Consider the following 23,945-nt stretch of genomic DNA (forward strand, 5'->3'; position numbering starts at 1 on the left):
CTAACATTATTATCAGTGTTAGGCCCTTCCGGACTCTTCGCAAAAGATGGCAGGAGCCCGAAACAGAGGGAAAGCATCAAATAAGGGAGAACTGGTCCCCGCCACTATTCTATACCTGGAATATGCACCGACGATAGAGACAGCACTTGTGCTGTTCCAGACAGAATGTGGTTCACCTTCCTGAGCTGTATGACTCCTTGTGCCGCCCTGGTGGTTGATATGTATGCCCCTGCAGAGGCTTTTTCGGATAGAACCTACAACTGGTTTGTACCATAATCCAGAGCAAGGCGTACTGGCCAAAAGCTCCAAGATATTTGTGGGCAGTATACTCTCCTGTGGAGACCAAGTCCACTGAACTGTAGCCACCCTCAAATCAAACCAAGAAACTGGCATCAGTGGTTATTATCTTCCAATACCTAAAAGGAAGAATTCAACCTTTCTAGATTTCGAACCATCAACCACCAATCTTTAGCTGTGCAACAACCCGAGAACAGAGCCCTTCGGCAATCCAATGCCTGAATCTTCACGTTCCAGACAGAGAGAATGATCCTTTACCAAGACCTGGAGTAGGACTGTACATAAGGAATGTGCTTCGACCTAGATACAGCTTCCTACTGCAAAATGTATCGAAGGAAAATCTGGACCAACTGCTTCCTGAGTAAAGGTTATTTAAGTATACTGAGATTGACATCCCCTACATCTTTAGCAAGTCCAGCCCCGGAGCTAGGAGCTTTGTGAACCTCAGAAGCTGTGGCCAGCCTGAAGGATGGTCACAAAAAAAGAAAACAGACGACTTTCCACTGCAATTACAGATGAGGCTGGAAGCAATGCGGCAACTGAAGCTGTGCGTTTCCTGAGGATTATGGGCCCCGCAAACTACCTCCTGCAAAGATTACAGAACAGACCGAGCCTGTCTGAAACAGAAGGATGCCCAGCGGATTGATATCTTAAGATAGACCTCATGTCCCTATTCAGTTTTCAAGCTGCTACCACCTAATTGTTATACAATAATGAGCCCATAATGTTTGCTCCAAGACCCAACGCAAGGCCAAGACTGACCCGACTAAGGAAGGAGCAAACCACCTCAGAGACTGCTCTAAAACCTTATGGTCTGAGATACTCTCAAACACAACAACCTCAGATGCCTCAATTAGGAGGGAAACCTGGGCAGTCTCCCATTCAAGTACTAACCAGGCTTGATCCGTGATCAGGTGCCACAGTGGCTCAGATCACCCGGATGTCATTGGTCCAACAGGAGACATGAACTTTGCCAGACCACTGAACCTGAGGGCAGTGCACCTGCCTCACCCTTCTAAGTCATTTAGCTAGTCTAACAGATATATAATAAAGTGACTGTATTAGACAAACTAATACGCAGTTCCACAAGGATGCAAACCTAGACAATGTTGGTCTACTGCTATACAACCCCGTGGGTATGCAGGTATCCAGGCATGAAAACATGCAGGTATACAAGTATTCTTGCCATTCATGCATCTATGTATGCAGCTCAAGGCAATAAGCACATACGGTATGTATGTATCCCTAGACAAAGAAAAAAAAAAAAAAAAAACACACACACACACACACACACACATATGTATATAGTCCTAGGCAAATAAGCACATATGTATATAGTCCCAGGCAAAAAAAACAGATATGTATGTAGTCCCAGGAAAATAAGCACATATGTATACAGTTTAATGCAACTAAGCACATGTGTATACACTTCAAACTAAGCATATACGTATGCAGTACAAATGAAGACATGCCAGCACATGTTTAAGCAATATGCATTTATGGAGGCATGCGTTTATGGAAGCATGTAGGTATGTGCTTAAGCAAATATGTGTTTAGGCAAAACACGAAAGCGTGTGTCCATGCAAACACACACTTACGCAATACATGCCCATGGAGACATGCATTTACGGAATAAACAAGCATGTGTTTATGCAGCATATATTAAGCAATACGCATCTTTGCAAACATATGTCTATGCACCATGTGTTTATGCATCCACGCAAACATGTATATCTATGCAACATGCACACACACTTATGCCCACACGTCTATACAAACGTATGCTTATAAAACCTGCGGCTACGCAACACGCGTCCATGCAAACGTGCCGTTGCAGCCAGCCTTGGGAGGCTGCATGCTGGGCAGATGGGCGCCACCCGCTTATCGGGCGTGGGGGCCATGGGGCGGGGCCCTCTGCAAACAGGTGCCTATGCAGGCTTGTGTTCTATACAAGTAAGCAGGCATGTAAACTAAGCTGCACCTGCTCAACTGCACCTGGGCCCATACTAGTTATAGTCAGGATTAGCCAAGTACATAGGCATCCAATGCAGCCGCTATGTTGCTTCAACAGCCTAAGGCCTCTTCCACACCTGTGCGACCCATCCTGCGACTTGGGACTGCAAGGTCGCCGGACAAGTCGAACCCCATGATTTCCAATGAGTACCCTTCCCATCCGTGCATCTTCTAGTCGCAGCAACTTTAAAGCAGCCCCTGCATCACTTTGGTCCGACCTTGGCACGACTTGAGGTCCATAGACCTTAAGATTACAGGCACTGTTTCACGTCGCTGAAAGAAGAAAAAAATAAATAAATAAAATCGCATCACAGGTGCAGCCAAAATGCGTGACTTTCAAGTCGCACAAGTGTGAAAAGGGAGCCTTAAACTAAGCTCCTGCAGACCCAATGGATGCTATTCTGGAGACACAACTCCTTTAAGTGCACCGATGCCCATGTTCTTCCAAACATGTGCTTATGCCACATGTATGTATGTATGTAACATCTATGCAAAACATGTGTTTATTCAAGCATGCGTTTAGGCAACAAGCTTGCAAGCATGTATACTATGCTGTACCTGCCCCACTGCACTTGGCCCCATACTAGTTTTTACAGTTTAGCACATATGCATGCCATGCAGCCTCTTCCTGCTTCAGCCTAACAGTAAGCTCCTGCAGACCAAATGCACATTATTCTTTAGTTTGCAAGTATGCACCTGTTCAACTGCACTAGGCCCCAAACTATTTTTGTGCCAAATGCACAGTATTCTGGAGACCCAATACTTTAAAGTGCACTGCTAGGGGTGCATCGTCTTACAGTTGTACAGGCCCCAGGATTAAGCAGTAAGTAAGCAGTATATAATCATGACTTGTCTGGTCACACAGTTCTCCCATAGTAAGTACTCAGACTTCACTAGTATCCATTGGCTGGTGTTAGATCTCAAGAGGCCCTGCTGAAGCTGTCGACCTCATGGCACTGGGAGAACAGACAGTCAGATCTCTCTTTCTTAAAAAAAAAAAAAAAAACCTGCAAAAATGCAGACTTACCAATCCTGCTGCAGGACTCTGAACGTAACAGGTGTATAATCTTCACCCATCACGGCAAGCTGTCATAAAAGACTTTCAGGGACTGGGTCCCCCCTTACTGTGGGGTCCACTCCCCTGGACCTGTATAGCACCCTGCAGAAAAGCAGCTTGGTCAGAACAAACACTGCACAGGGTTCCATTACGCAGGGTCCAGCGCCATAAGGCTGCATTACAGGCAAAACCTTGAGGAATCTTCTCTCCTTCCGATGAGGCTCGGGTACCATCCATTTTGGCTGATAGCTTTTTCGAATGGATCCAAATGAAGTCCATGATCCTAAATAGAACCATCCAGACCTCCAAGTATGCTCCAAGAGCACATGTATCACATTAGTGACCATTCCATCTTACAGACACTGGCGAAAAAAAACTGAGGTCCTTCCTGTGTAGGAAGAGTTATATAGGGGTTGACTTCCTGTTTGACTATCTGCCCATGTCCATACACCAGTGGGTGGCGTATAACCTATATAGTGATTGTTATGGTTGCTCTGTGTCCCGTGATGTATGATAAAGAAAAAAAGTTTTGCATTTAGTGACCCTTTAACCTTAAAAATGTACACTAATGGTGTAACTGTTGAAATAAGAATAAGATGTTAAACGTGACCTTCACCGCATCTTCTGCTAGGAGCATATAACATTTTTTTTTTAAAAGTCTTCTGTCTAAAATCAGGCCCTCCAAAATACTTTTATTATAACAAAAAAGTATTATATATATAAAATTTTACTAAGAATATCACCCTAAGAATGAAAACTGAGCTCTCAGTGAAAGCTAGGCCATTTAGATACCTAGTTTTGATACCTAGGATTGATTTTCCATCCAATCCAAATTGTCTCGTATTGTGTACACCGGAGCTCATGTTTTAACTTTTGTATTATTTATGTCCAATGTCCTTTGATAATAAAATTGATATTTTGTATGCAAAAACTTTTTTCTGATTTACATTTGCTGCTAAAAAACCCCACGGGGAATTCTCCAATTTTTTAAAATACTTGTCTCGGGGTGTGCAGCCTTATCAGACTCCCCATATGTGTCATTCAATGCTATGGAATAACTGAGAGACCACCCATTAATGTGCTGCTACTTATGTTCTAATATTGTTTTGTAACTCCACCAATGCTGAGGTGCTGGCTCCTGTACAATGTATTCCAGAAATGGAAGCTGTAGTGCCTTAAAAAAAAAAAAAAAAAAAAAAAAAAAAAACTTAGGCTTGGATTCTGACCCATCAGGTATACCCCTTTGGTTCGGACAATGCTGAACATAGCAAGGTTAATTGTGCCACAGACACAGATTAATGTGTAGCAAACTGCTATTAGCTTGGAATTCCTATAGACAAGTACTGGCTTGAATAGAGGATTACTGAAAAATTAATGTCACTTAATTACAACAGGTTGTTACAGCGATATGCAATATGAGAAACACCGTGCAAGATAACAGAAAATTAGACAGCAACTCATCTTTAAGGCCAGACTTATTTTTGACACCTGTTTACAAATTAAGATCATTTTTTTTTTTTTGCTAGAAAATTACTTAGAACCCCCAAACATTATATATTTTTTTCAGACACCCTAGACAATAAAATGGTGGTCGTTGCAATACTTTATTACACAGCGAATTTGCGCAGCGGTCTTACAAACACAATTTTTTGGGAAAAAATACACGCGGCGATACCTCACATGTGTGGTTTGAACACCGTTTTTATATGTGGGCATAACTTATGTATGCGTTCACTTCTGTGTGCGAGCTTGGAGGGACGGGTCACTTTAAAAAAAAAAAAAGTTCTTATTTATTTTACTTCATATTTTTCTGTCCTTTAAATACATAAAAAAAAAAATAAAATTGGATCACTTTTATTCCTATTACAAGGAATGTAAACATCCCTTGTAATAGAAAAAGAGCATGACAGGACTTCTTTAACCGGTTCAACACAGGGCATTTTCACCCCCTTCCTTCCCAGGCCAATTTTTAGTTTTCAGCGCTGTCGCACTTTAAACGACAATTGCGCGGTCGTGCAACGTTGTACCCCAAAAAAATTGAAGTCCTTTTTTCCCCACAAATAGAGCTTTCTTTTGGTGGTATTTGATCGCCTCTGCGGTTTTTATTTTTTTGCGCTATAAACAAAAGAAGAGCGACAATTTTGAAAAAAAAACACAATATTTTTTACTTTTTGCTATAATAAATATCCCAATTTAAAAAAAAAAAAAAAAAAACAAATTTTTTCCTCAGTTTCGGCCGATATGTATTCTTCTACATATTTTTGGTAAAAAAAAAAAAAAAAAAAAAAAAAAAAAAAAAATCGCAATAAGCGTATATTGATTGGTTTGCGCAAAAGTTATAGCGTCTACAAAATACGGGATAGATTTATGGCATTTTTTAAAAAAAAAAAATTTATTTTTTTAGCGGCGATCGCGATTTTTTTTCGTGACTGCGACATTATGGCGGACACATCGGACACTTTTGACACATTTTTGGGACCATTCACATTTATACAGCGATCAATGCTATAAAATTGCATTGATTACTGTGTAAATGTGACAGGCAGTGAAGGGGTTAACCACTAGGGGGCGGGGAGGGGTTAATATGTTTCCTAGGGAATGCTTCTAACTGTAGGGGGAGGGGACGCACAAGGGGAGGAGACCGATCAGTGTTCCTCCGTTCTGGGAACACAGATCGGTCTCCTCTCACCTGACAGGCTGTGGATCTGTGTGTTTACACACACAGATCCACGGTCCGGCCCGGTTAACGGGCAATCGCGTGTGCCTGGCGGACATCGCGGCCGCAGGGCACACGCACCGGGTCCCGAGCAACGTGCGCGCGCCCCCTAGACGGCCGGGAATCCCAGGACGTCATATGACGTCCACCCAGGATGGGAGATCCCATCCCAGGACGTCATATGTCTATGGCTGGGTAGGGAAGTGGTTAATGTGAGATCTGGGGTCAAAAAAACCTCAGATCTCACATTTACACTTCAAAGCAATAAAAAAAAAAAAAAAAAATTGGCCCTTTAAGGCTATTGGGCGGAAGTGACGTGTCATCCAATGGCTTAGAGTCGAGTGGGGGCCATCATTCTCTCACTCGACTGTGGCGAGCAGGGGAAAGGATCGGATCGTTTCTGCCACTACCGACGGATCGGGTAAGCGGTGGAGAGGACCAGGACGCAGCGGAAAGGGGGTGGGCACCTCTCCCGCCGCCGATAAAAGTAATCTCGCTGCAACTCCGCCACGGAGACCGCTTTTATCTTAAAGCGGACCGCCAGGGTTATGGCAGCTATCTGCTGCTACAACAACGGTATTTAAACGTCAAAAGGACCAACGTATATCGACGGCGGGCAGTCCAGAAGTGGTTAAGCAGAAATACAGAATGTAACAGGGAAGAACAGATAAACACAATGGAAAATATAAGAGTAGCACTATGAGACAAGAATGGCCAGCCTAATATGATTGACTGCTCTCTAAAATCTGTTAGTAGTTGAACCTCTCTATGGTTTGAAAGAAGGCTAGCCAACAGTAATCTTCTGTAAATTATTACAGGGAAAGATTTCAACTGGTATTTTATGTGCAATTTTATTAAATTAGGTATATTATATATACAAACAGTAGTATTCATGTAGAAGAAAAAAATAATTAAAACACCTTACCAATTATAAATGTCCTACTGAAAATGTCATCTGATGTCTACAAAAAAGGAAAACAAGTGTTAGGAGAAATCATGCAAAATCAGTCCTGTAGCTTCCTTGCAAATATACTCATTCTAAAGATAACCACAAATTTTTCAGAAGAGAGGCATGAAGTTCATACATTCTAAAATGCGTTAAGGGATCAAACATTTTCAGATTATCAACACTACCCAAAAGGGTGCTTTCACGGAATACACATCACATACCCCACAAGGAAAATGTACACCGCTGGCATGTTCACACACGCTTTGCAATCAACTTTCATTCTAAACAAATCAGTACTCTGACAGGACTTCTAACATGGGTTCAAGCAATCCAATAGGCCATAAAACATCAAAAATTGTAGCTGTTAAATATTTTAATAAATTACATCAAATCAGTTGCATTCAGTTCAGTTTTTTGGACAATTTGGTGCACTGTATGTCATTGCCAAAGTTTTGTGATTCATATACAGTACAAATTTGGTAAATACATTTTCCAGTACAGTAAGTAGTATCACCAGAATGATCATAAGTCAATTGTTAAAACCTATTAAAGCCAGTTAGTTGGCATATGCAAGGCAGCAAGCAATTTAAAAGTTCAGCAGTGGCAGTCTTCAAGGTTATCGAATGACAGACTTCCTTGATATTTGAAAACATGAAAAACAGAATGGAGCTATAATGAAAGCTGATTAAAAAAAAGGGACAAAAATAAAAAAATAAAATAAATAAATTCACCTCCTTTGGCAAAAAGCGAGCAGTATTAAGATCTTCTAAGCTTTCACTGGAGCTGTCTAAAATTTAAAGGAAAAATTAAAGTAATTTGTTAATTTTAATGAATAATATATACCCTATTTAATATGATTAAAATTTGCATCAGAGTGCATTCCTTTTTATTCCAAAAACTGGTGCACATGAAATCTGTTGTAGTTGCGCATAGTAACCAGCTTCTAACTTCACCTAGTTAAGTTTTGACAATAAAAACCTAGAAGCTGATTGGTTACTATGCACAGTTGCACCAGATTCTGTGTGCACCAGTTTTAATCAGTCAATCTACCCCACAGTATTGCTAAAAGGGAATTAGAGTGGCCCTTAAAGTGGCCCTCTCAAGTCTTTATAAAAATTCCAAATGCTTCCCTTCTTTGCTCTCTAGTTTAATTTTTAAAAAATTGATACACTGCCAAACATGAGGTATACAGGTAAGTGGATACCCCCTTCACCACATCCCGACAATAATTTTTGGAGAGATAAACAAAAGAGACCTTGGGATTGTACAGGTGAGGGGGAGAGTGGAAGTAAATTACCTAAGGAGTAAGGAGGGAAGAGGGGGGGGTTGGAAGGGATAATATGATTGGTAATACAGGTTACCCAGGAGTAATAAAAAAATATACTTTATTAGAAATATTTAAAACAGTGAACAGTTCATACAAAATATCTATACCATATACATGAGTGTTTTAATCAAGGAAAACATGCATATACGTGGTACTTGAGAACCCAACATGTTTCGGATAAAAAATGCAATTCCTTCTTCAGGGGTTTCCTGTAAGGATAGTGTATGATCTGGGGGGGTACATAGGTAGAATATACCAATCATTAGTACGCATATACAGTATACATTATACATATAGCTATAAATGGTAGGTCATAGGAGCTTATAAGGGCAAACAATCATGATAAGAACTTGGGAAAACGAGAAGTATATGTATATTTATATATATCATAAGGAAGAGAAAGGACTTACTCGTTCACAGAAATGTGTGCATATCCCAGGCCGGACTGTAACTTGGTAGCTTAACAGATGGTGCTCCAAATCCTAGTCACCACAGCATCAGTTACGCATTGTGCTTAGATATATATAGCCACACATAGGCTTATATAGTGAAAGCCAAGGGCCAAAGGTTGGATGAAATTTCTGTAGTCATAATACTGGGGGATCTTAGAGCCTCCCGGATGCGTCAAACACGGAAATTCACCAGCGTCCACAAGGAACAGCAAGGAGAGGAAGGGGGGAATGTACAGCCCTAAATAAATATAATATGATATAAGTATCAGAAGGTAAATTGATGGACAGAGTACATCAACACATACAATAGTCAATGTGCGAATGAGTATATATGCGTCTACATGCGTCTATGAGTATATGAGCGTCTACCTGGGCCCACCTATCGTGCCAGAATTAAATCGTGGAGAAGAAATATAACCAACAGATATATATAAAATGGTATAGTAAGTGAGGTATGGGGAGGTAGCAGTGAGTTAATCTGTATGGGGTTTGCTCTATGATATGTACAATCCATTTAAACAAGTGTGTTTGCACAGTGGATCAATGGCTTTTACCCCAGTATATAAGTATATATATATATATATATATTAGAGGTCGACCGATATATCGGCCGGCCGATATTTGGCGTTTTTTACTTAATCGGCATCGGCCGATTGTGCTGATAAAAAAGGCCGATTATAACATCAGCTGTGACTTGCAAATGACTTCTGTAATAGAAGTTAATGCAAGTTTCTGTAAGTTATCTGTGGAGAGGATTCTCTCCTCCTCTGGGCAGCCTGCCAAGTCTGATAAGAAGATACATTGTATCTCTTTCAGGTTCTTTTATCAATAGACTGAACTCGTGTGTAGAAGCTCTCAGTTTAACCATTTAAAGACTAAATCTTTTCTGACACTTGTTGCTTACAAGTAAAAATCCTGTATTTTCTGCTAGAAAATCACTTAGAACCCCCAAACATTATATATATTTTTTTAGCAGAGACCCTAGGGAACAAAATGGTGATTGTTGCAATATTTAATGTCACACGGTATTTGCGAAGCGGTCTTTAAAACGCAATTTAAAAAAAAAAAATACAGTAATGAATTAAAAAAAAAACCTAAGCAGTAAAGTTAGCCCATTTTTTTTCGTCCAAAAGTTTTGATTACCTGTTTTTGTGTATTTATTATTTAACCACTGGGCACTTAAACCCCCTTAATAACCAGACCAATTTTCAGCTTTTGGTGCTCTCACATTTTGAATGACAATTACTCAGTCATGCAACACTGTATCTATATGAATTTTTTGTCCTTTTTTTCACACAAATAGAGCTTTCTTTTGGTGGTATTTAATCACCCCTGGGTTCTTTATTTTTTGCGCTATAAAAGAAAAAAGACCGAAAAATCTGTAAAAAAATAAATTTTTCTTCGTTTCTGTTATAAAATTTTGAAAATTAGTAATTTTTCTTCATATATTTTGGCCAAAATTTATACCGCTACATATCTTTGGTAAAAATAACCCAAATTAGTGTATATTATTTGGTCTTTGTGAAAGTTATAGCGTCCACAAGCTATGGTGTGAATATCTGAAAATTGATCACACCTGAAGTACTGACGGCCTATCTCATTTCTTGAGACCCTAATATGCCAGAAAAGTACAAATACCCCCCAAATGACCCCTTTTTGGAAAGAAGACATTTCAAGGTATTTAGAAAGATGCATGATGAGTTTTTTGAAGTTGTCATTTTTTCCCACAATTCTTTGCAAAATCAAGTTTTTTTTTTTTCTTTTTTTTTTTTTTCACAAAATTGTCATATTAGCAGGTTATTTCTCACACACAGCATATGCATACCACAAATTACACCCCAAAACACATTCTGCTATTACTCCCGAGTATGGCGATACCACATGTGTGAGACTTTTACACAGCGTGGCCACATACAGAGGCCCAACATGCAGGGGAGCACCTTCAGGCGTTCTGGAGCACCCAGGCCAATTCTGACATTTCTCTCCTACATGTAAAAATCATCATTTATTAGCTAGAAAATTACTTAGAACCCCAAAACATTATATATGTTTTTTTAGCAAAGACCCTAGAGAATACAACAGCGGTCATTGCAACTTTTTATCTCGCACGATATTTGCGCAGCAATTTTTGGAACGCGTTTTTTTTGGAAAAAAAAATGTTTTTTGCTTTAAAAAAAAACAAAACAGTAAGGTTAGCCCAATGTTTTTGCATAATATGAAAGATGAAGTTACGCCGAGTTAATAGATACCTAACATGTCACCTTTCAAAATTGCACATGCTTGTGGAATGGCGCCAAACTTCACCACTTAAAAATCCTCATAGGCGACGCTTTAAAATTTTTTACTGGTTACAAATTTTGAGTTACAGAGGACGTCTAGGGCCAAAATTATTGCTCTCGCTCTACCGATCGCAGCGATACCTCACATGTGTGGTTTGAACACCGTTTTCATATGTGGGCGGGACTTACGTATGCGTTCGCTTCTGCATGCGAGCACACGGACAGGGGCGCTTTAAAAAATTTTTATTTTTTTTTATTGTTCATTTTACTTTATTTATTTTAGTTTGACACTTTTTTCCAAAAAAAAAAATTTTTTGATCACTTTTATTCCTATTACAAGGAATGTAAACATCCCTTGTAATAGGAATATGGCATGACAGGTCCTCTTTACAGTGAGATATGGGGTCAATAAGACCCCACATCTCACCTCTAGGCTGTTCCTGAAATAAAAAAAAAAAAAAAAGATCCTGGCTTCGATCATAGCGGTGAGTCGGTAGAAGCACCGGAGGGCGGCGGGAGGGGGGGGCGTCCCCTCTCGCCTCCCGTAAGAACGATCAAGCAGTGTAACAGCCGCTACGATCATTCTTATGGTGTAGGGAATCACCGGCTGAAAAAGATGATATCTGAATGATGCCTGTAGCTGCACCCATCATTCAGATATCCCCGCACAAAGTCAAGGACGTCGTATGACGGAAGGCGGGAAGTGGTTAAAACGCTTTTTTTTTTTTTAACACAAAGTTGTCCATTTATACAATATTTCTAACACATAGCATGTACATATCAAAAATGACACCCCAAAATAGATTCTCCTACTCCTCCCGAGTACGGCGATACCACATGTGTGAGACTTCCACAGCCTGGCCACATACAGAGGCTGGGTACGGCTGAGCATGGCTGGGTATTGCAGAGTATGGCCGGGTATCACCGAGTATTGCAGAGTATGGCTGGGTATTGCAGAGTATGGCTGGGTATCACCGAGTATTGCAGAGTATGGCTGGGTATGGCAGAGTATGGCTGGGTATGGCAGAGTATGGCTGGGTATGGCAGAGTATGGCTGGGTATGGCAGAGTATGGCTGGGTATGGCAGAGTATGGCTGGGTATGGCAGAGTATGGCTGGGTATGGCAGAGTATGGCTGGGTATGGCAGAGTATGGCTGGGTATGGCAGAGTATGGCTGGGTATGGCAGAGTATGGCTGGGTATGGCAGAGTATGGCTGGGTATGGCAGAGTATGGCTGGGTATGGCAGAGTATGGCTGGGTATGGCAGAGTATGGCTGGGTATGGCAGAGTATGGCTGGGTATGGCAGAGTATGGCTGGGTATGGCAGAGTATGGCTGGGTATGGCAGAGTATGGCTGGGTATGGCAGAGTATGGCTGGGTATGGCAGAGTATGGCTGGGTATGGCAGAGTATGGCGGGTTATGGCAGAGTATGGCGGGTTATGGCAGAGTATTGCAGATTTTTGTGGGGTATTGCAGAGCATGGCTGGGTATGGCAGAGTATGGCTGGGTATCACTGAGTATTGCAGAGTATGGCTGGGTATTGCGGGATATTTCAGGGTATGGCAGAGTATTGCGGGGTATTCCAGGGTATGGCAGAGTATTGCGGGGTATTGCAGGGTATGGCAGAGTATTGCGGGGTATGGCAGAGTATTGCGGGGTATTCCAGGGTATGGCAGAGTATCGCAGGGTATGGCAAAGTATTGCGGGGTATGGCAGAGTATTTCGGGGTATTGCAGGGTATGGCAGAGTATTGCGGGGTATTGCAGGGTATGGCAGAGTATTGTGGGGTATTCCAGGGTATGGCAGAGTATTGTGGGGTATTCCAGGGTATGGCAGAGTATTGCGGGGTATGGCAGAGTATTGCGGGGTATTCCAGGGTATGGCAGAGTATTGCAGGGTATTCCAGGGTATGGCAGAGTATTGCGGGGTATTCCAGAGTATTTTGGGGTATTGCGGGGTATGGCAGAGTATTGCGGGGTATGGCAGAGTATTGCGGGGTATGGCAGGGTATTGCGGGGTATGGCAGGGTATTGCGGGGTATGGCAGGGTATGGCAGAGTATTGCGGGGTATTGCAGTGTATGGCAGAGTATTGCGGGGTATTGCAGAGGGAATTGCAGAGTATTGCACAGCATTGCAGGGCATGCAGAGTAGTAGGGATGGCTGAGCATGGATGGATGGATGGCTGGATGTCTCTGTGCAGTGCTGTGGGCACTACAGATGCAGCCCACAACGCTGCAGCCATCCATCCATCCGCCTCTTCGGTCACTGTGTACCGATCGGTACACAGGAGGAGAGGAGAGGGGGAGGAGAGGAACCGGCGTCATCAGATGACGCCGGTTTGTTTACATGTGATCGCTCCGTCATTTGACGGAGCGATCACATGGTAAACGGCCGCGATCAGCGGCCATTTACCGGGATCTGTGATGCGCCGGGTCCTGTGGACCCGGCGATCACGGATGCTCTCGAGTGCGCGCCCTAGGGGGCGCGCGAGAGCAGAATTCTGGGAGGACGTCCCTGGACGTCCTCCCAGAGTTAAACAACCGCCCTGTAGCCGTCATTTGGCTATGGGCCGGTTGTTAAGTGGTTAAGATTTTTTTTTTTTTTTTTTGTTTTTTTTTCTAAATTATACATACAAGTGAACTGATTGAAGGTTTGTTTTGTTTAATGTTTAAATGAAAAAAAATTTCTGTATTACTTAAGGCTGCTTTCACACTGGAGCAGGCATGAGTTGATGGTAAAACGCTGCTAGTTTTAGCGGTGCTTTACCGTCATTTTAGAGGCGCTATTCGGCTGCTAGCGGGGCGCTTATAACCCAGCTAGCGGCCGAGGAAGGGGTTAAATGCGCCCCTGAAGCGCCGCTGCCAAAACGCTTTGCAGGCGCTTCGGCAGCGGTGCGCATTCATTTCAATGGGCAGGAGTGGTGGAGCAGCGGTATACACCGCTCCAAAGATGCCGTTTGCAAGACTTTTTTTTACATCCTGCCAGCGCATCGCCTCAGTGTGAAAGCACTCGGGATATCAAACTGAGACTGCAGGGGAGCCGTTTTACAGGCGCTATTTTTAGCCCAAAAGCGCCGGAAAAACGCCCCAGTGTGAAAGGGGTCTAACTGTTAGATTATATGAGATGAAGGGAAAAAAGAAAGGAAAAAAAAAAACAGCCAAATATATCGGCCCAAAAAAAAAATCGGCATCACATATCGGCCACCGGCCACCGCGATTTCTAAATATCGGCATCGGCCAGAGAAAAACCCATATCGGTCGACCTCTAATATAAATATATATATATATATATATATATATATATATATATATATACATATACACACACACACATATATATATATATATATATATATATATATATATATATATATACTGGGGTAAAAGCCATTGATCCACTGTGCAAACACACTTGTTTAAATGGATTGTACATATCATAGAGCAAACCCCATACAGATTAACTCACTGCTACCTCCCCATACCTCACTTACTATACCATTTTATATATATCTGTTGGTTATATTTCTTCTCCACGATTTAATTCTGGCACGATAGGTGGGCCCAGGTAGACGCTCATATACTCATAGACGCATGTAGACGCATATATACTCATTCGCACATTGACTATTGTATGTGTTGATGTACTCTGTCCATCAATTTACCTTCTGATACTTATATCATATTATATTTATTTAGGGCTGTACATTCCCCCCTTCCTCTCCTTGCTGTTCCTTGTGGACGCTGGTGAATTCCCATGTTTGACGCATCCGGGAGGCTCTAAGATCCCCCAGTATTATGACTACAGAAATTTCATCCAACCTTTGGCCCTTGGCTTTCACTATATAAGCCTATGTGTGGCTATATATATCTAAGCACAATGCGTAACTGATGCTGTGGTGACTAGGATTTGGAGCACCATCTGTTAAGCTACCAAGTTACAGTCCGGCCTGGGATATGCACACATTTCTGTGAACGAGTAAGTCCTTTCTCTTCCTTATGATATATATAAATATACATATACTTCTCGTTTTCCCAAGTTCTTATCATGATTGTTTGCCCTTATAAGCTCCTATGACCTACCATTTATAGCTATATGTATAATGTATACTGTATATGCATACTAATGATTGGTATATTCTACCTATGTACCCCCCAGATCATACACTATCCTTACAGGAAACCCCTGAAGAAGGAATTGCATTTTTTATCCGAAACATGTTGGGTTCTCAAGTACCACGTATATGCATGTTTTCCTTGATTAAAACACTCATGTATATGGTCTAGATATTTTGTATGAACTGTTCACTGTTTTAAATATTTCTTTTGCATGTTTCTAATAAAGTATATTTTTTTATTACTCCTGGGTACCTGTATTACCAATCATATTATCCCTTCCAAACCCCCCCCCCCCCTCCCTCCTTACCCCTTAGGTAATTTACTTCCACTCTCCCCCTCACCCGTACAATCCCAAGGTCTCTTTTGTTTATCTCTCCTTTACTCTCTACGTCTTCTCCCCCTTCTTCTATTGCAGGGGTCTTCAAACTGCGGGGTGTTCAGGAACTACAATTCCCATCATGCCTAGTCATGTCAGAGTTTTACAATGCCTCATGGGATGTGTAGTTCTGCAACAGCTGGAGGGCCGTAGTTTGAGGATCCCTGTTCTATTGTATATAAAATGTGGGCAGTTTTTTTCCTTCCATGACATGACCTACACCTACCTTGGTCTACAGAAAGGGAGACTTTATCAACTCTCCGCTGGTTGTCACTTCATAGATAGCTTGATAAATCCACATGGATTATGACTCTGTTCTTTACTTTTTGTATTGCAATGTCACTTACTTGAAAACATACTATTGTATTTTGCATAATGGCACATGTATCACCATCTATTGTCTGTCATAGAAACTACGTTTCTTGTAAAAATAAAGAATTTGAAAAAAAAAAAAAAAAAAAAAAAAAAAAAAAAATTAGCAATGCCAGCTACCTGTAGTTAAAGATGCTTCATACATGCGTCTGTTTTCCCCTTAGTGATAAAGTCTCTAACTCAAATGTTAGCTTTATATTAGCCTTCTTGCTGCGATGGAGGAAAAAAAAAAAAAGAAAAACAGATGGGCTAAAATACTTTGCTTCCCTGAAGAAAATGCACCCAGGTTCCATTCCGTGCTAGACACATGTGCAAAAGCCTAGGCTCTTAGTCATGTGGTCTCTGCAGAAGGTCATTTTAATTGTTCAGAATGGCCGATTCTCCCATTCAGCTCAGATCATGTGATTAAAAGCCAAGGCCTTAATCTATGTATCCAGTATTGAAGAATGCATGGGTGGCATTTTCTAAAGAACAGGTAATTATTTCAACCTCTCCAATATTTTTTTTATCCACCCCAGCAGGATGGTCAACATATTATGGTGTCAATATGCAAATACAGGTCCACTTTAAGAAGACTTTGATCCAAAACTTTTTTTACTATACAAAAGCTGACTTTGTCAGATTACCATAAAAAAAGCAAAGAAATTCAGCTTTCCTCTGCTAAGATCATTCCATAGAATTTACTTCTTTCCAATACCCAAAAGTTCGAATGTTGACCATAACTTAATTACATAGGCCTCTGAAAATGTAAAAACTCAATTTTGTCTAAGCTACCTTGTGTTTTTAGACTGATTGTTTAACATTGATTTTTTCATATTATAACAACCGAAAAAAACTTACCTATCACAGATTGAATGAAGGTACGATTTTGCTCCTTAAAATAAATAGAAGTGTGTTATAAACTCAAAAATAGTAAGCAAAACTTAACAGAACAAAAATAAGGGTGATTTCCACTGACTGCTTATTTTTTAATCAAAACACCAAGCTTAAATTTGTTTTAAAGGCAGAAGGTTTTTACTGTAATGCTTTCTCTGTTTTAAGGTAAAAAAAAAAAAAAAAAAAAAAACCTTCCGTGTGCAGCTGCCCTACCCCCTACACTTACCAATCTGGACCTAGCATGAAGGCAGCAGCAGGAGCCATTGGCTCCTGCTGCTGTCAACCACAGCCTGTGAGAAGAGAGCAGTGGGTGGGGCTGAGCTGCATTCTGGGTGTCAAAAAACACAGAGAGTCCACACAAGTGCCCCCATGACAAGCCCTTGCTATGGAGGCACTCAGAAAGGGAGAGCAGCCAGGACCACAGAGAAGGCAAGTTTACCATGCTTGTTATTTTAAAGAAAAAAAATTCCCTCTACAATCACTTTAAAAATGCCCAACTTATGCAGTACAAGCTTGCACCACAATGTTTGTAATGGCATCCAGGGGTGCTCATACATTTCTCCATTATCTTTTGCAGAGTTCTGGCAGAGATATGCAATTATTGGCTTGCTAAATTATCTCCTTGGCCTGCCATTTCCCTTGGCTCACTCTCTCAATCAATGAGGTTGTCCATCACATTGATAAAAATAGCCATAAAAGGGAGGGGGGGGAGGAACTTTAACCAAGTTGTTGATATTTGCATATTAGATCACACCAGTTTTATGAGCTCTCTGGGCAATCTAGAAAATAATGGAGGAAACCAGGTATCTGTACAAAGACTGGTGAAAGCTTACAGCGCATAATGTGAATATAGATGCACTTTAAACCTGCATATATTTAGCAGCCCTGTCCAGCCCCCTTTCTATGTAATTCCAGAAAGGCAATTGTGGATAGCAAAATTCTAGAGGGATCATTAATGCCTTCTCTTCTCAAACATGTGCTTGCTACACTGAAGCAAATTTTTCAGATGTGTGATCTGTTCTTGCAATTACATGAGTGGAGAATATAAATCAAATTTTGTCTACTTGTATTTTTTTACACATTTGCCACACAGCCAAAAAGATCACTTCATTACTGCCCAATTCAGCTTTACGGGTCCCTTAATAAGCTCTCTGCTAACTGAACAGAGATGATGTAAAAACATATTTATTTTTAAACACAATTTAAAAAAAAAAAAATGGTTGTAAACAGTGTTAATTTCGTCAACGAAAAAATTTTCGTCATATTTTCTTCAGATGCTTCTTTACAGTGATGAAAACTAAACTAAAAGTACAGCACGTCAACTGACCAAAATAGAATCTGTTTTAGTTAAGGAACAAAAACGGGACGTTAATGGCAAGGAGGGACGTTTACCCTCATATATTTATAGGCTTTTAACACAGTGTATACACCGATATTTGGGTGCCACACATTGGGGGGTGGTCAAGCCAGCCGCCCTGCCTCTCCTGGCCCTTGGACAGCACTGCCAGCAAAGTCTATCATTAGGAAAAAATAATTGCCAGCCCCTTCTCCCGTGTCACTCATTGTAAGCTGAAGCTTCTAACCTCAATAGCTTTGTTCTTGTTGGCCGCTCTCCTCCTCCTGCTCCTCCGAGTGTTGCTTTAGATTGGGAGGAGGAGAGCGGTCACATGTCCATCCATGAATCTTCAAAGGAGATCAGTCATGTGACCGCCGAGTCCATGCAAGAACGAAGCTATGAGGTAAATTTAGAGACTTTGATTTACAATGAGAGTGACACAGGAGGAGCTGTGTATGAGAAAGGGCTGGCAGTGATTTATTCTTAACTTTAGAGTACGCTGGCAGTGCTGTCCCAGGAGACTGGGGGTCTGTGTATTGTAGGGGTTTTGTATTGTGGAGGGCTTTGTATTGTGCAGAGGGTGGGGGGCTGTGCTGTGTACTGTGGGGGGCTTTGTATTATGCAGAGTGTGGGGGCTGTGCTGTGTACTGTGGGGGGCCACGCCCCTTGTGACATCACCAACCAGGAGTATGCAAGTCCTGAAAGCGGAGCACATGCTAGAAAAAAAAAAAAAGTGAGAGAAGGACAGTTGGCAAAAATAAATAAATAAAAAAAAAACTCAACAGTGCTAGAGAACCTCTGGAAAAAGTAGCGCACCAGTTATACAATCAGGAAATTAGAAATCTGGGATTACTTTGTTCATAAACCGTGTATTTCCATAATTTTTTTTTACGTGCCAGTTATAGAAAATCACAGTTTTATGCAGATTGCAATAGAAAGGCCATTTTAATATTTAGATAAAATTACACTTAAGTAGATTGTATATTAGTGTAAATTAAAGTTTAGCAAAAACAGTTTTCCTTTTAGTTGTGAACGGCTGACCTTTTATTCTAGATTTACCATTAAAAGGAATAAGAATTACCCTTTCCGGTGTTTTTTCTTTTTCGTGTTTTCTTTCTCTAGTTGTCTTTGGTTCAAAATCCCATGGCAAAGGTCCTGACATTAAGAGAAAAAGTAGTATGATAATGTGTTATTACCTGTAATACCATATTGATCAAGTAAACAGTGTAACATCATTTAATATAAGAATAAACAAATTAGTCCAAAGAATGTTACCTAAAATGAGCCTTTCCACCTTGCTCATTCAAGGCCCATCATCTCTGGTGCAGATGCTTACCTTCCCTGCGCTCTACTGCCAGATCTCTTAGTAAGCTCAGTGTTGGAACTTACACAGGTCTAGTGACGTTCCTGCCACCCTCGTTTGACAGTGCTGAGAACTGGTGACTGGCATGAGCACTGCGAGGAGGAAAGGGTGGTGCTCTGCAGCGCTGTACAGAAATGCATTGTGATGGTGCACCCCCTGGAGGAAGAGGCATGCCGCCCTGGCCTCAGTGGAAGCGGACTAAGTCTATGTTCACATTTGTACATTGTGGGGAAGCATGCAAAATAGCATGCCTTTCAACCTTCGACCTGGAGATGAGCCTCTATCTCTCATACACTGTCCTGGAAGATGACTGGGGAAAATAGGATTGGGAGATTTAATGATCGAGATACTACACTTACCATCAGGTGCACTGTATGTGAAGTCAACTATATTCACAATTATATCCTCTTCAAATGCATGATCATACTGTGAACAGAGAATTGATTATTATTAGAACACATAATTTATACAGCACCAACAGTTTGAGCAATGCTTTACAGCAGTGTTTCTCAATCTTTTTACCTTTGAGAAACCCCTGCCAAAAGTCGAGATCTCAGGGAACCCCTGAAATAATTTTCATATCTAAAGCTCACGGAACATTGATATGATCAGCGAGCTGTAGGTATAACAATTATTCTTAGAAGTAGCATTAAACAATAGAATATCAAAATGTACCTCCTTAATGTGAACCTTGTGCTTGCCCTTTTGCACAGATGCTCAATTCTGGGTCAAACGTGACATAAGCTGTGTACAGGGGGTCAGCAGGGCAGAACACAGGGGATCCAGTAGGGGGGGGGGGGGGGGCCTGCTCGCAAGAGAGCATAGCACAGTATAGGGGAGCCAGAAGCGAACAGCACAGTATGGGGGGTGTGATCACCTAAGTGAGCATAGCACAGTATAGGGGAGCCAGAAGCGAACAGCACAGTATGGGGGGGGGGTTGCGCAAGGGAGTATAGGGGAGCCAGAAGTGAATGCAGAGAGCACAGTTCAGGGGGGCCAGCAGGTAACAGTGTAGAGGGGCCAGGAGAGCACACTAAAGGGGGGCCAGGAGGAAACATAGTATAGTATAGGGGGCCAGGAGGAAACAGTACAATATAGGGGGCCAGGAGGAAACAGTACAGTATAGGGGGCCAGGAGAAAACTGGTGGCCACAATATTGGCATCTTTAGTAATTTTCTTCATGCAGAGTAGCTCAGGGAAGCTGCTGGAATGCTGCCCGGAATACTGCTGGAATGCCTGGCATGCTGCTGGAATGCCCGATTCCCGCCCACTCTCATTTCTCGTCCCTCCCAAGTAACGGCACGGGGGGGGGGGCAGGCATGAGAGCACACTACAGGGGGGCCAGGAGGAAACTGGTGGGCACAATACTGGCATCTTTAGTAATTTTCTTCATGCAGAGTAGCTCACATTCACATGCAGGCATCTAGGATGGAGGGGAGGGGCGGCTGTGTTTGGCGCTGGACAGCGATGTCAGTTGCCTATGCACTACAGCCTGTCAGCTATGCAGGGATGCGATCCACCATTAATCTGCTTGTGAGGAACGGCAGATCGCGGCGGAACCCCTCGGGACCTCCCGTGGAACTCCAGTTGAGAAACACTGCTTTACAGAAGAGAGACAGTACAGGTACAGTACAACGCAAGACAGGAGGCTTGTGAGAGCTTACAATCTTAAAGAGAGGGGCAAGGGATACAAAAGTTATAATGGTGAGGAGATAAGTTGATTGAGAAAGTAAAAAAAAATTAAAGGAAAGCTAAAAAGGTTTGCAATGCCCCTCCAAACGGCTGCCAAACAAATGATAGCTAAGACCTGGAAATTTCTGTCTTTGCGTGTAGCCGAAGCTGAATATAGGATGAATCTGGCCTGGATTCATGTGAAAATGGAGGCCATTCATAAAAGATTAAATTAGATGGTTTGATAGAATCTGACAACCTTGGAATTCAATGAAACGGTGCTTATGCCATGATGACTTGTTTGTATTCATTATGCGCTGGTCTCTGGCTGTGGGTGCTCACTCCTTCCCTGGGGAATCTATTCTGGTTTCCCGCTTATAACGGGACCCTCTTTTCTTTCCTTTTCTCTTCGCTATAATTCTAATCTATTCTCCTAACATATGATAATAGCCCATTTCAGGCTTTTGGTGAACCATTAGCCTCCTTAGTAGAGGCTGAGTCTTGCTGTGTCTCAGCCAATGAGAAGGGAGAGACCAGGGAGGGGCTCTGCTCTCACACACATCGTGGCACGAGATCAGGCTTAGGGAAGTATTGGAGGGGGCTATGGGAGCAGTGCACAGAAGATTTTTTTACCTTCATGCATAGAATGCATGAAGATAAACAACCTTCAGCCTTTACAACCTCTTTAACCACTTGCCGACCAGCCGTCATCATTATACCGCGGCAGGTCGGCACGATCCCGTGAACTGTTGTAGCTGTATGTCGGCTCCTTTAAGCGGGATAGGTGCCGATGACCGCCGGCCACGCGCGATCGCGGGCATGAGAGGCAGAACAGGGATGTGTGTGTGTAAACACACACATCCCTGTTCTGAGAGGAGAGGCAGATTGTGAGTTCCTAATAGCTAGGAACTACGATCTGTCATCTCCTATAGTCAGTCCCCTCTCCCTACAGTTAGAACACACACTAGGTAACACATTTAATCCCTTGATCCCCCCTCCCTGCCAGTGACATTTATACAGTAATCAGTGCATTTTTATAGCACTGAACACTGTATAATTGCCAATCGTCCCAAAAACATGTCAAAAGTGTCCGCCATAATGTTGCAGTCTCGATAAAAAAAAAAAAAAGAGATTAATATAATAATAATAATCGCATTACTAGTAAAACAAAATAATAATAATAATAAAAAATAGTAAAAATGCCATAAATCTATCCCCTATTTTGTAGACACTATAACTTTTGCGCAACTGGGGATGCCCCAGTTGAAGTCCAATTGGACTAAACGCGTCGGGCGAGCTACACTCTTCCCTACACTTGATTTTATTTACGTGATCACGCTATTTGAACTGTTTTGGTTTATTGGTGTCACCCAATAAATATACCATTTGATCTGCACCATTAGCGCATTTTATATATTTTTTCGAGCCTTCATACATTCCCGGGACTCCTATGAGGTTTGGATATTCCATCTTTCCCCTCGGTCTCTCTGGACTGGCGGTCCTGATCAGTGGAACGGAGGAGGGATTCCCCTTGAGATCCGAGGTTCCTTGGATGACCATTTCCATCTTGGATCTCTAAGCCTTTCTGATTCAGTGTCACTGGCATCTGAATCCACTGTCTCTGGTAAGCGTGTTGCATCTATTTCCTGTTCAAGATTTTCATGTTGATGAAATACAGATCTGAAGATTTTCCATTTATGTTGGACTCACCATCCATTTTCCATTATGGGACTTTATTTCACTCATTTTTATTATGATTAGTTGAAACCCAATTCAATCATTGAACCATATTTATTTATTTCCTTACATTTTATATGCATCAGTGGGTCACCCTCACTGATTATTATATCACTTTTTTGTTTGTTCAGTATTAGCGCTACATTTATTTATAACACGTTTTGAATATTGGTCATATTTGTATGTAGCAGCTTCACTATTGTTTGTTGGGTTAGCGCAGTGTTATTCACACTTTATTTCAATATACGCTTATTGCGATTTTTATTACCAAAAATATGTAGAAGAATACAGTGGGGCAAAAAAGTATTTAGTCAGCCACCAATTGTGCAAGTTCTCCCACTTAAAAAGATGAGAGAGGCCTGTAATTGTCATCATAGGTATACCTCAACTATGAGAGACAAAATGTAGAAACAAATCCAGACAATCACATTGTATTTGTAAGAATTTATTTGCAAATTATGGTGGAAAATAAGTATTTGGTCACCTACAAACAAGCAAGATTTCTGGCTCTCACAGACCTGTATCTTCTTCTTAAGGGCCCTTTCACACTGGGGCGGTTTGCAGTCGCTATTGCGCTAATAATAGCACCTGAAAACTGAAATCAATGGGACAGCGCGGCTATAACGCCGGCAAAGCGCCTCTGCAGAGATGCTTTGCGGTGGTTTTTAACCCTTTCTCGGCCGCTAGCAGGGGTAAAACTGCCCCGCTAGCGGCCGAATACCGACGGTAAAGCGCCGCTTACAATAGCGGCACTTTACCGCCGACGCCGCCCCAGTGTGAAAGGGGCCTTAAGAGGCTCCTCTATCCTCCACTCATTACCTGTATTAATGGCACCTGTTTGAACTTGTTATCAGTATAAAAGACACCTGTCCACAACCTCAATGGTGAAGACCAAAGAGCTGTCGAAGGACACCAGAAACAAAATTGTAGACCTGCACCAGGCTGGGAAGACTGAATCTGCAATAGTCAAGCAGCTTGGTGTGAAGAAAGCAACTGTGGGAGCAATA

The 23,945-nt window shown here is 41.8% G+C and overlaps 1 protein-coding gene across 2 annotated transcripts in view; it reads right to left on the bottom strand.

Moving 5' to 3' along the window:
- The window catches only part of LOC141127989 (uncharacterized), a 65,579-nt gene that overhangs the window by 31,934 nt on the left and 9,700 nt on the right, over positions 1 to 23,945 (bottom strand). For both annotated transcript variants that reach the window (XM_073614985.1, XM_073614983.1), the window contains exons 3-7: positions 19,890 to 19,956; positions 19,249 to 19,322; positions 16,796 to 16,829; positions 7,764 to 7,819; positions 7,009 to 7,045 (exon numbers count right to left, since the gene is read on the bottom strand). In XM_073614985.1, the coding sequence (XP_073471086.1) occupies positions 7,009 to 7,045; positions 7,764 to 7,819; positions 16,796 to 16,829; positions 19,249 to 19,322; positions 19,890 to 19,956 (268 nt within the window). The remainder of the gene's footprint in view (positions 1 to 7,008; positions 7,046 to 7,763; positions 7,820 to 16,795; positions 16,830 to 19,248; positions 19,323 to 19,889; positions 19,957 to 23,945) is intronic.

Source organism: Aquarana catesbeiana, linkage group LG02, assembly GCF_042186555.1.
Source record: "Aquarana catesbeiana isolate 2022-GZ linkage group LG02, ASM4218655v1, whole genome shotgun sequence".
In the NCBI taxonomy this organism is placed as follows: Eukaryota; Metazoa; Chordata; class Amphibia; order Anura; family Ranidae; genus Aquarana; species Aquarana catesbeiana.